This window comes from Thalia democratica, chromosome 9 (genome assembly GCF_965202585.1).
Source record: "Thalia democratica chromosome 9, ktThaDemo2.hap1.1, whole genome shotgun sequence".
Lineage (NCBI taxonomy): Eukaryota > Metazoa > Chordata > Thaliacea > Salpida > Salpidae > Thalia > Thalia democratica.
Window position 1 is genome coordinate 32,613,295 of NC_139173.1, and position 13,588 is coordinate 32,626,882.

The 13,588-nt window shown below is 27.4% G+C and overlaps 1 protein-coding gene across 1 annotated transcript; it reads right to left on the bottom strand.

The window, feature by feature from the left end:
• Positions 1-9,383: 9,383 nt before the first annotated feature.
• LOC145844430 (uncharacterized) lies at positions 9,384-11,291 on the bottom strand. The gene is made up of 3 exons (XM_082951828.1): positions 11,203-11,291; positions 10,592-10,752; positions 9,384-10,128 (listed from the first exon to the last, which is right to left on the bottom strand). The coding sequence occupies exons 1-3, from the start codon at positions 11,244-11,246 to the stop codon at positions 9,623-9,625; spliced, it is 711 nt and encodes a 236-aa protein (XP_082807954.1). The 5' UTR covers positions 11,247-11,291; the 3' UTR covers positions 9,384-9,622.
• Between the last annotated feature and the right edge of the window lie 2,297 nt (positions 11,292-13,588).

Below are 13,588 nucleotides of genomic sequence, written 5' to 3' on the forward strand. Positions count from 1 at the left end.
AGTTATCTCAAAAAACGTAGGAAGAGATAGATTTTTAGTGATTTCTAGTTATTTGCTGTTTTAGTTTGCGCCTCCCATAAGGATCCTATTGTTGCCTCCGACTTTAACTGGCTATATTTCAAAAATTATTTCGAATTTTTTAAATCTGTAAAAAGCATCTTGTAGCTTTGTAAAAACTATATATAATAAAATCAAATTTCAAAAAAAGATGTTAATCCCCACTATGCCCTTAAATGTGTTTTTAATAATAAAAACTTTGATGATGACAAAAAAAATTTTATTTACAATGGGTAATTTTTTGTGTCAAATCAGAATTTTACTACTTAACGTAAATATTGTTTAAAATTCTAGGTTTTTTAGTCTAAATTGTCAAATTCCAGGTTTTATGGCAACCCTGAGTTTTAAAGTTAGGCCTGGATGTGTGATAATAAATAAAATGAAAATGCAAATTAAAACAAGCACTTGGAAAATTATTATTCATTATTAAACTATTTTAATAAAACTATGTAAGACTAAAAGTTATAAGTGTTTTTAGCAGTGTTACTTTTTTTTGATAGGTTATATTAAAACTGTAAATCAGTTAGATACACTTAATAAAAGGGTTTTACTCTAAAAATAATTGATTGATTTATTTATTAAGACTAATGAAATTTTTTAAATTCCAATTTTATCAGGGTTGCCACTTGTTTTTTTTTTAATTTTCCAGGTTTTTAAATTTTTTCCAGGTTTTTAAAAGTAAACATATATGGATCTATTTTTAGTTTAAAGTTAAGTTTAAGATATGAAACTGTGTTAAATAGTATAAATAACATTGAAAAGATACTTTAAAGCTACTTTAAATATGTTCTTTAACTAAAAAATTGTTTGATGATGACAATTTTTTTTTATGATAGATTTTTTGAGTCAAGTTGAAATTTTACTACTCAACATGTGAGTTTGTTAAAACTTCAAGTTTTTCCAGGTATTTTTCAAATTCCAGGTTTTTTTTTGCCTAAATTGTCAAATTCTAGGTTTTTCCAGGTAAAGTGGCAACCCTGTTTTATAGATTAACTCAAAAGTTTTAAGACTTTTAGCACTATTTATTTTTACGAACCATATCTTTTAATTGTTGTAGTTTGAAAGTTAATAACCAATATTTTTAAAAGTTAATAATTTTCAAAATGAGAAGGATACTTAAACTTGGCTTTTACTTTTTCAGTTGTTTTCAAAGAAGCCCTTTATTTTTTTAATATGTTATATATATAATTTTATTTATATTCAATTTATTTATAATATAAAGGCTTAATTTTTTTTTCTATCTGACACAGGGTTGGCTTTGCCAGAGTTGCCACAAAATTAAAAAGGGAATTTTAGAAGATTTGTTTTTTAGATGTCAGTATTCAGGATAGCCATAGGTTTTTGAAAAAAAAAATCTGAATTTCTTCCAGGTTTTTGGAACTTTAAGTGTTTTTGTCAACCAATAAAATAAAATTTAAATTAAAAAACTGCCTTAGAAAGTATTTTTTTTATTGAATCAATACTGGAATACTAATTAAAATTTAAATAAAATTTTAGCTAATACAAAAAAAAAATTATTATAGGTTTTTGTTCTTTTTGAAACTTTATTATTTTACTTGTTAAAATTGTTTATAAATTGAGGTGTTTTAGTGATTTTTGATAGAAGATTAAGGTTATACAAGGTTTTTTTTTTAGTTTCCTAAAGTTTAAAGGTTTTTCCAGGACTCAAGATTTTCGATAGCTCTGAAAATATTAATAAATGTAATATAAATGGCATATCATTAATTTTCAATGTTATATGAGAGAATACATCTTAATTGAGAGGTTTTTTAGCCTTTTTAGTTGCACCTGATATAAGGATTTTATGAAAATTTCAAGCTTTGTTCAATTATGTGTAACAAGTAATTTTGATTTTAAAAAACAGTATAAGTAACTGTTAAATTATTTTTAAGTTCAGTAAATTTGTTTTAACTCAAGGCCATGGGGAGTCCAAAACTTTTTTATAATTAAAATTAGAACTCATACAAAGAAATAATTATATACTATAAGATACTTTGCACAGAATAAAATCATACACTATTGAAATATTATCAGTATTGTAAATAGTTTCTGAAACAAAAATATAGAGTAAAATTTTTTCATTGGCAACTTTCTTAGAATTTAGAAAAATCCTATGTTCTGATTCATTTTCAAGTCAATTAACCTCAAATTTTCTGTAAATGTTCCTTGCATTAAGGAAAAATTATATTGTAAGAATTTTGAAAATATTAAAGCATAAGATTTTTATGGCCAAATGAAAAATACAATCTTCTTAAGAAAAAATATTTTTCCCTCAGTATGTAAAAAAATCCTGAAATAATTTTTTGTTATTTAGATAAGACTAATAAACTGAGAAAGTTTCTGAACTATTGCTGAAAAACTGTATATAATAGTTTTTATATAAACAGTCTTTTTTTTTTGCCTTTGTTCTTTAATACTTCCAAAAAGAACCTTTTGAGCTCTCAATCTTTGTGTAATAATATCTCAAAAACTAATTGGAATTTTACAAAACTGTAAAAACCAACTGTTGGCTAAGTAAAATATCTTTAAGATAAGATCAGTATGCAGAAAAAGCCCCCTCTATGGCATTAATTTAATAGTTACTTAGGGCTTAAATCACTTATTTTGCAATTTTTGGCCTGGCATCCCAGAAAGTTTTAAAATATTAAAAAATGATAATTTTCAATAATTTTGCAAGACTTTTTATCAGTTTTCTTTAAAAAGTAAATCTAGAGTGTTCTATTTAGTTAAAGATAAAAAGTAAAGGTTTGAACTATGTAATACCCAGAGTTGCCACTCTTTGAGTCAGAAAATCTTCCCTAAGTAACCTTAAATTTCCCTGAATTTCCCAAGTTTTTTTTTGAATCCTTCAAAAACTTAAATAAATTAATTAATTTAAATCATAGGAATATTAAAGAACTAGCCACAATGCTAAAAAATTCCTAAACAAGCACTTAAAAATAAATAAAATTTATTTTTTTGAACAAAATATTGAAACTGGATTAGTTAAATCTTTATTTATGGTAAAAAAAAACATCAGTCTCAAACTCTACCCCGTGCAACTATAAACTTAAATCTTATTCTAGATAAAGGAAAAATTTTCCCTGAGATTTTAAAAAATATCTTAAAACTTCCCTGAAACATTTTTAGAAATCAAAACTGCCATGAGTTTCCTTGAGTTAAAAAAAATCAAAATTCCCTAAGTTTACCTAAGATTTTTTATAGTTTTAAAATTCCCTGAGTGTGTGGCAGCCCTGAATACCTTTTATTCTAAATTATTACTGGCATAATTTTAGCTGGTTTACTGTTTCAGCTGGTTTGAAGTTAACTTTGGTGGCAGTGATGACATAATTAATTTACTGACGTATTTTTGTTACAAAGTCTCTCTTATAGTTACTTAGGGATATGAGTGTCATGGTTTTTCGGCACTTTGTTGTTCAAGTGTTGAAATTCTAACCTTGTTAGTGTTTTTTTAGGACATGCTACCAAGTTTTTATTTATAAAAGAAATAAAATATTTTATTTAAAACAAATTATTACTAACAAGGCAGGTAGAATCACATGTGATGTAAATTTCTTTCTTGGATTTCAATTAAGGTTATAGAGGGTGATCACTTTTTTCACAATTTGATCTTATTTTATTAAGTTTTTACCAAGTACAAGAAGCTTTTAACAGATTTAAAAAATTTGAATCAAATTTTGATAAATAACTATCAAAATATAAATTTAAGTGTTAGTTAATAAAAGATCCTAGTATTACTGGAATATATAGTAAAAACAGTACTTCTTTTATTACACCAACACCAACATATTTTTCTGTGTGTTAAAGGATTAACACACTTCAACTGGGTTATTATGAATGAAAGAAAGAACTATCTTTTGAGATATAGTCAGTCAAAGTCATAGGCAACAGTAGGTTCCTCATGGGAGGGTCAAATTTCCAATAGAAGCCAACTCAGAAGCTATTTCGAGTTTTTTAAATCTGTAAAAAGCAACTTGTAGCTTAGTTAAGACTCATTAAAATAAGACTAAATTTTCAAAAAGGTGATTTACTAATGTATGTGTTCATTAACCGCAGGTAATATCTCTAGTATATAAATATACTATAATTTAGTTTTAATAACTTAAAATGACAAAATTAAACTAATGTACATTTTATCACCAAAACGTAAATTGGTATGAGTAGATGAACTACTCAAAAAACTACTTTTTGAGTAAAGGAGGATTGAGTGGCAACCATTATTGATAAAGATAATTTTAAAGTGATGGAGAAAATTTTGATTACATTTTCATATAAATAAATAACTACTCCAGGATAATATAATATATATGTACAGGGTTGCCACTTTTTTTTCAAAAGTTTTTTCAGGTTTTTCAATATTATTCCAGGTTTTTAAAAGTAAACATTTTTAAATCTATTTTTAGTGTAAAGTTAAATTTAAGGTAAGAAACTGTGTTCAATAGTATACATATATTGAAAAAATTGTAAAGCTAGTTAAAATGTATTTTTTAATAAAAAAATTATTGGTGATGACAATTTTTTTATCTATATGACAAATTTTTTGAGTCAAACTGAAATTTAACTACTGAACATGTTGAAATTCTTAAAAATTCCTGGTTTTTCCAGGTTTTTTGTTCTAAGTTCCAGGTTTTTGTCAAAATATCTTAAATTCCATGTTTTTCCAGGTTTTTTTGCCTATTTTGACAAATTCCAGGTTTTTCCGGGATTCCAGGTAAAGTGGCAACCCTGTATGTATAATATAATGTATATGTATCACATAATTTCAATTAAAGTAGAACTTGAATTTATTTCTTGAAAAATGAAAAAAAATTATTTGTTTTTTTTGACTAAAAGTTAAAAACCCATTTTGTTATAGTAGTCTCAATGAGTGGGTTTTGATACAGTTTTATGCAAACAAGAAACAGTATTAAAAAATCAATACAGTAGTATCGATAATCCTAATGAAAAGTATATATTTAACCCATTTCTATTGTTTTTTATTTTTCAACTACCAACTAACTTTATCAAAATTATATGAAAAGTTTAATTCTAAGAGTAAAATTTAAACCAAGAAAAGTTAAATACTGTAATGATAGATATTAAGTTAAGTTTCTATCTAAATAAAAATATCTGTTAGACTAATGTTTATATTTTTTTGAGAACTCGACAAAAAATTTTCATATTTAAAAAAAAAACAAAGCGAGTGTAATCAATTTGTTTACCACATTTACATGTCCTAGACAAACTTAAAAGTTATACGTGCACATATTTTAATCGTCTTTTTTATCGTACAATAAACTATAAAATGTCATTGAAATGTTAACCTTAATTTCTAAACTTATTCTTGTATCTTATTTTAGCTTAACTTATGGAAATTTTAATTTTTTAAAGACAAATGGATAAAAGCACCTTTGTTGAACAGCTGCAAATAATTGTGTTTTATTTATATTTATAATAATTAAGTTTAGCCTATAAATTAGAGAAAGCTAAATATTTTAAAACTAAACACAAAGATTAAAATTTTGTAGTTGAGTGAAGATATAAACTGTGTTTGTATTGTATCAGCTAAAAACAAACTGCATAGATAAGTTATGAAAATTAGTTACATTTTGAAACTTGATAACTCTGTTGAAGTTTATTAACTCGTACAGCGCACAAAAAAATATGTCCGTTAAAAGTAAAGTACAGCGCAAGATGTTTATATATATATATATATATATATCTATCTATATATAAAATAAGGTTAATGTTCAAACTTGAACACCTTCTACTGAGCCCACTTGAAGGGGTTTTAAATAATTTATTGAAATGACGACTTTAAAAATGCTGGAACATATGTTTCATAAAGACAAAAAAGATTAGAGATAACATATGTTCCAGCATTTTTAAAATCGTCATTTCAATAAATTATATATCTATAATATAGTTCTATATATTCTATATATATATATATATATATCAGTGAACTTGCTTCGCTATGACTTTTATTAAAAAAATATTAGGTTGGAACTGTAATATTCATTTATAAGTAAATATATTAATAACACAAAAAACAACTAATGCTCAACTTGTTTACTACTATAGTTTCTACGCATTAAGCGTTTCGACAGAACAATGATAAAACTAGCAGCAAAATATTTTAAAGTTTATAAGTCCTGGACAAGACATTAAAAGGTATCAGTGGTGTGCAACTCGATAACCGAAAGGTTCTTTGTGCACCAGGTCCTAGGACCAAATACTTTGAGCGTCTTTTTTTTGTCGTTCAATAAATTATCATAACATTAAATAAAAAAAAACACATTGTTACATTCTTTAAAAATAATTTCAGTTAACCAATTTAAAAAACAACTTTTTTAACCTATATTTTGTTTTTTCATTTTTTTGTTTTTTTGTTGCTACTTTTGTTATTGATCAGTGATTTTTTTTTCTTTTAAAGTACATACTTTGTATGTGGAGACAGGGTTGCTGTCTTTATTTTCTTTTTTTTAGCGGTGACTGTTTATTAACTTTTTCAATCTTGTACTTTTTTAGGTTACATAGTTTACAATTTTTGTTGTTTTTCGGTTTTGTTTTATTCTGCATAATATTTTCCACTTTTAGTTACAGTCTTTGTTTGCGTCTTTTATTTCCCATATGTAGTTTGATTACTCAGTATAATGCCTTTTTGATTTATCATCAAAGCTGTATTATTACTGTATCTATTTTTGAATGATGTACTTGTTGAACCCACGTAAAACTTTGTTAAGTTGTTGGTTTTTATTGTAGCTTTGTAGATTGTATTGTTTGCTAGGTTGATCATCTACCACTGCCTCGAGCGCCACACCGACGGGAAAGCTTGAAAACCTGAAAATTGCCTTACCATCGGTGCGCAGGGAAATGAAATTGGTCGTATTAAAAGGCGAAGGTTATTTTTGGCGATTTCGCACGGAAACGCGATTTCGCTTCGGTTTTCAAGTGCTCTCTGACGACGCAACGCGTCACGAACGTCTGCGAGACGCGCGATGGCCGCTCGGATCACCTGGCGGATAAAGTCTACGTCGGAGGAGGACCAAAGAAGGGAATCTCACCGGTCGACACCGGAGGTAGCGGGAACTTGGGTGCCCATGGAGCAGGCTCGTCGTTTCCGGAAAAGTAGGAGCGCGCAACTCGACAGAGCACCCTCGCAAGAGCAGCAGACGGTGGAAGCGTACGACCGGGCGGCAGACCGATGGTTGCGCGTCGTAGTAAGCACGCGAGTAGCGGTTGCCTCCAACAGCTTCTCTCAGTCACGCGTCGCTCGAAATGTTCGACAAGATTTGCGGCCACTTCGCCGTTTTGAAGCATCACGTGACTTACACCTGTGCGATCGGGAGCCGGTGGTGATTTCGAACATTGTAAAGCTCGAATATTGCAAAGCGCCACGACGTGGTGAGCGGAGGGTGGTCGGATATTCGAGGTAGTTGGGGGAGCCTCGTTGGTTCATGCTGCTACGGTGGAGTCCCTCAGCTGTGAGGCGAACGTATCACTGAGATTTTACTTCCATTTATTTAAATGCTACCTTTTGTAGTATAAGCTCTTTACTGTTTTGTTCAATTATTTGGTAAACCACACGACTTAACAACTTATGTGGCGAACTGTTGTTTTAGTACTTTATTATTAGGCGAGGATAATTATTTTTTTATTTTTGATGTGTTTTCATGTTGCTATTTTAGTTTATAAAAAACACTTAACTATAGTTTTTTAACAAAAAGGGTTAGCCAAAAGCCTTTAGTAATACATAAATAGTTTAGTTTTGTCAATTTTGATAATGTCGTTACTGCAATTATTTTTATCCCTGATAGTTTTAGCCCTTAATGTAAGTTTTGAATGTTTGAACCTGCTAAAAAGATACAGGTTTCCGCACTTACACACTATTTTATTACCATCTGTTCATTTTTAAATTACAAGGATATGTAAGTATTGTACACACTTAATGAAGTCATGAAAATTTATATAACAGAGCATATAACAAAGGTCACAAGCACTTTTTGATAAGTTTTTTTAATTTAGATTTTATAACAAGTGTCAAGTTTTTATTTATGGTTGTTTTTGTAAACAACTGTATAATAAAACACGGCTAATGTAAGAGAACATTGACAATACTTTACAAATAAGCACAAAAATATTTTGAACAAAAAGAAGACATATACTGAGTAATACGTAGGCAGTTCTTTGTGTTGTTCAATTTTAAGTACTTTATCCGAGAAACTTTAATAGCTATTTAAAGTTTTTCAATGATAAATTTTTAAAATTTTTTTACAATACAATGTTTCACTCGTTTAAAAAAACGAGATCTTCAGTTGTTTAAAATCTGTAAAAATTTATGTGATAACAAGTAGGAAGACATTAGGCTAAACTTGAAATAAAAGAAGTTAAAAAGAAAAAATGTATAACAAAAAACTGAGTAAAATCTAATTAAAACCTATAGTTTAAAGTTACTAGCGTATGATGATTTTAATGTTGCTAGACTAAATTTAGGAAAATGCACGTTACTTAATAATTATACAATCTTAAAACTTAAACAAATAAATAAAAAATATACAATAAAAAATAATTTTACTAACATTTAGTGGCCTTGTGAAATCTGTAGATAACTAACAAAGAAAAACATCTCTTTAACTAAACCTTTAAGTTAAGTTTACTCGTTTATCATCATACGCTAGTAACTTTAAACTATAGGTTTTAATTAGATTTTACTCAGTTTTTTGTTATACATTTTTTCTTTTTAACTTCTTTTATTTCAAGTTTAGCCTAATGTCTTCCTACTTGTTATCACATAAATTTTTACAGATTTTAAACAACTGAAGATCTCGTTTTTTTAAACGAGTGAAACATTGTATTGTAATAAAATTTTAAAAATTTATCATTGAATCATTCTCCTTTTTAAGTCGAGAACTTTGATTGCAACCTTTAAAGCAAAAAGTACGCAATTTTTAACTTATTTCAACTTTATTTAAACATATTAAATGTAAAATCATCAAAAAACTTTAAATTTAAAACAAATAAGTACAACTTATATGAATAGCTGTTTGTTTAGATTAACTTCTCAATTATCAGTTTTGTTAATTTTAAAAATGCAGACCTTAAACTCTTTAAAATACAACAGTTTGATGTATAGAATCAATTAATAAAAGCCAATGTTTTTATAAAAAATTTATAGTAATAAACAACAAAAATATGTAGCAATTTTTGTAACAACTAAGTTTCATAAACAAAAGTTATACAAGTTTGAACTTGTAAAGACAAAATTTTGATATGAAAAACAAAAACTTAATCTAAAGTATATAGCATAAGTGTTAACTTATTAATACTTTATTATTAATATCTTTTATAAAATAAAAATTAAATTTTTTATCCACAAGTAAATGCTTCGTATGACTATAGTTTTGTTTAAATAGTTAGTTTTTATCAATTTCTATAAATAAGGCAGATAAGCTAGCCAGTTTAAAGTTACGTAAAAAGTTATTCTTACTTACTAACCAAAACTTTAAAAAAACTAAACAAAGCTAAAATACATCAATTAACTAAACATTAAACATAGTTTTTTTTTGCACACCATAAACTTCCATCAGTCGTAAAAATGAGTTTTCGTTGGTTCCTTGCTTATCCTGACCCTTTTACTTTCCTTGGTTCTTCTGCTCTGCTTGTTTTCTTTGCAATCTTTTACTTGCAGCCTCTTCAAATCAAACAGCGGCACTTTGCAGAACGAGCTGCTGGAATACAACCTACTGGACCTCCTTTGCTTAATCCTATTTTTCTCACAAGTGGGGAATTTTGGAAGTTCGAAAGATTTAATTATCCTGCTGTCGCTGTGGCTCTTTAACAAGGGTTGCTTTGGCAGAACTTTCAGTTTTGTTTCGCTCAAAGATTTTTGCTTCAGCCGCTTGTGGGCTTCTGTGACGTAACTGTTGCTTTGTCGTGTGTACCTCTCCTCCCACAAGTGAGAGTTGAGCTTGTGTTTGTTGTTGAAAATGCTGCTGGTTGACAACTTGACGGTTCCTTCGAGTTTTTTTGGTAAAAGTTTTTGTTGGTTGTCCTTCGGTGTTTCTTCGTGGCAATTATCTTGTTGGTATGCTGTAAAGTACAATTAAATGTGCTTTTAGTGTTTAGTTAAATTATGCGTTTACAATGTTTTGAATTGATTTAAAAGTTAGTAACTAATTTAACGTTTTCTAAAGTTTTTTAAATAGTTGATACACAACACTTGATACACAACCGTAGTAAAAGAGTAGTTAAAGTCTGTTCATAGCAAATCTATTTAGATGTAAGTTTTAATTTTTTAAGTACAATAACAGAAACGAAAATCAAGTTTTCAAACCTTGAACTAAACTAAGTATGTTGTTAAGCTAAAAATATTTGATATTTGAAAACATACGTAGATTTTATATAAAAGAAAACAAATGTTATGCTTTTTGTAAGCCATTGTGCGCTTATACTATGAACTTTTAAAGCGAACAAATTAAAAAAAAAATACTTCATATTAACGAAAACTGAATAAAAAAACTCCTGAATGTAATAAAAACTTTTGAAATCAAACCTTTTAGTTCGGCCGAAGTGGGGCACTTTTTCCTGGCGTAGAGCATCCTGACTTTCTCATTACTGATTATTTCTTCCAGGTTTCCGGTGGTTTTCCTCAACCTACCCAGGACCCTGAAGCCAATCGGCCTCCTAAGTTGCTCGGACGCTATGTCGGCAAAGCTACGCAAATTTATTTGTTGTCATATAAGTATTTCAAACGAAACAAAATCATTCATGTACGAGCTAGTGTAAACTATGTTTTATAAAATTTTTGCTAAGTGTTGTAACAACTACTATTGCAATATGTACTTAAAATGAAAAAATAAACTAGCTTTAATTTAACCGTGTAAATTGTTTGATTAGCTTTTTATTTTTTTTTACTTTTAACTATTGATTTAGTAACATGGTTTTTTTGAAACCTAGTGAAGCTAAATAACTTCAGCAAAACTGTGTTATCTTGAGATCTAGGTTTAAATTAAAAAAAAAAGTTAGCAAGATTTTATACTACATTCAAGCAACTTTAAAAATTTTATATAAGTAAAACTCTACTTTTTAAATAATATTAATTACTTTTGATTATAAAGGAAAAAGTGTAATAATTGATTTCAACTATAATTAAAACAGTTTTACCTTCTTTTGACTTTTCGTATGCTATCTAGAGTATTACTCTGCATATTAATAAAACTTAAACACAAACTTCAAACAAACTTTATTAAACCGTCTTTACTATGTACTAAAATATAATATAAAATAGTAAACTATACGCATGACTGCACACGTAAGTGGCCCTTGTTAAGTGGCAATTAGCTTGAGTGAAATTGGAAAACTCGCGCAATGTTTAATTTAATGTGTTCAAACTTGTCAAGTTCAAATTTCATCTACATATGATAAAAAAGTTGAGAAAAATCTAAGAATAAAAAACGACTTTTTAAGAATAAGTTTTTTTTTTTGAGCCGTTTTTCATTCGACTCTGTACTTTTTAAGAAATAAGTCTTTTGATGTTGTTTAAAAAAAACAACCAATTTTCATCTGCTTTGTTTAATGGACAATTTTTAAACTTTTGAACTTTTGGTTTTTTATAATTAAGTCAAAATTCCAGTAAAATCTTTATAAACTAATCTTAATTTTTTCTTGTTTTTGTTACCTTTTGGATACTCTAAAACGAATATAAGCTTTTTGTCGATAATAGTTTTGTGATATTAACTATTTAAAAAAAAATTTTTAGTTTCAAAAATTTGTGTGAAAATATATCTTTTTTTTTTGCATGTAATTATTGTAGCTCATTTTATATGCTGTATTTATATGGTTAATTACAGTTATATACAAATATTTAATAATTTATACACAATGCTCTAAACATTATCATAGTATTTTGTATATAATACAAGAACTAGCGTGTTAAATTCAGTTACCTTGTAGAAAATTTTCAAGTTTGAATTCTTCACAAAAACAACTGCAAATATTTATCATACAATTGAGTTACTGTGTATTAGTTTAATAGCCGTGCAAAGTTTAAATTTTTGAGATAAACGAATGCTGCTATTTTTTCTTTTGTAGTACTAGTTGTTGACTTTAAAAAATAATTTCATTCCGCATTTGAGCAAAATTTTCAGTTTAAATAAAGTAGCCGTGTGGCTTTTGAAATTGCGATTGATCAATATAAAAAGATAATAGTAAAACCTACTATTGAAGCAAAAAGTATTAACTAATATTAGTTAATGAGTACAGCGTAGTATTTGCAATTGTACTAGTATATAGATTAAAAGTAGTGCCGGATCTTGAACTTTAATCTAAATTCACGTCCATTCGGTTTATTTCAAAATTTTCAGTTTAAATAAAGTAGCCGTGTGGCTTTTGAAATTGCGATTGATCAATATAAAAAGATAATAGTAAAACCTACTATTGAAGCAAAAAGTATTAACTAATATTAGTTAATGAGTACAGCGTAGTATTTGCAATTGTACTAGTATATAGATTAAAAGTAGTGCCGGATCTTGAACTTTAATCTAAATTCACGTCCATTCGGAACCAGAAGGACCTTCTTTTTTCAAAAATAGATTCAGCCCAGACCGGATATAAATGTTTTTTCAAACGAAATTTTTGTTGGACCCAGATTTTGGCAAGTTATGGTCAGATCCGGCAGCATCAATCGTTTGGATCCGGTAGAACACTTTAAAGTTAAAGCATCTTATTGATATAACGACACTATAGCTTATAAAATTGTTGTGCTTTTATGAAGTTATAAAAAGTTATAACTTGAAATTTAGAGAAATTTTCTCAGTTTGGAAGTCTTTATTAATTAAAAAATATTGTATGAACATTTAAAGTCAAAAACAACAAAAGTCTTATTTGTTCAACAAGCATGCTTTTTCTAATTGTTTTTAATATTTAAGTTAAAATAAATTTCTCAGTTAACAAGTTTAATTTACTAATTGATTTTTTTCGTACTCTAATTTCATTAGTATAGTTTTATAAATTTAGTTTTAAGGTTGACAGCAGAAAAACAGCAAATGTTTTTTTTTTTTTCTGTATTTATAATGAAAATATACTAAATCAATATTTTAACTTCAAAACAGAATTTAATTTTCTTCTTGTTTTTTTTTGTTCTGTCGATTTTTCAAACAGAATGTTTAACATAATATTTTTTGTGTTATTTCAAAATTAGATACTTGTTAAATATCATTTTTATAAATTACTCTATATATTCGGTTTCGATTTTTTTATTAAAAGCGTCTTAACGTCGCAATAACTTGGTAATGTTTAAAAAAGATTTTATAAACATATATCAGATGTTTTTTTTTTTCTCCTTTTAAAAGTTTTAACAGTAACACAAAACTTTTCAAACATTAATTTTAGTATTACATACTTTTATTTAAGTTTGAACCATCATAGTACCCAACGAAAATCCCTTCCTACAAAAAATCCCCCAAACAAAACCAATAAACCTACCAACAGTCAGAGGTTTTCTGTATCCACCGATTACCGTTCACGATGAATTTTTTACAAAAACAACTGC

Excerpts from the sequence above, each read along its gene's own strand:
- LOC145844430 (XM_082951828.1), bottom strand. The coding sequence starts at position 11,246 with ATGCAGAGTAATACTCTAGATAGCATACGAAAAGTCAAAAGAAG. Across the intron at positions 10,753-11,202 it reads ATACGAAAAGTCAAAAGAAG|CTTTGCCGACATAGCGTCCG; the intron begins GTAAAACTGTTT and ends AAATTTGCGTAG. Across the intron at positions 10,129-10,591 it reads CACTTCGGCCGAACTAAAAG|CATACCAACAAGATAATTGC; the intron begins GTTTGATTTCAA and ends TGTACTTTACAG.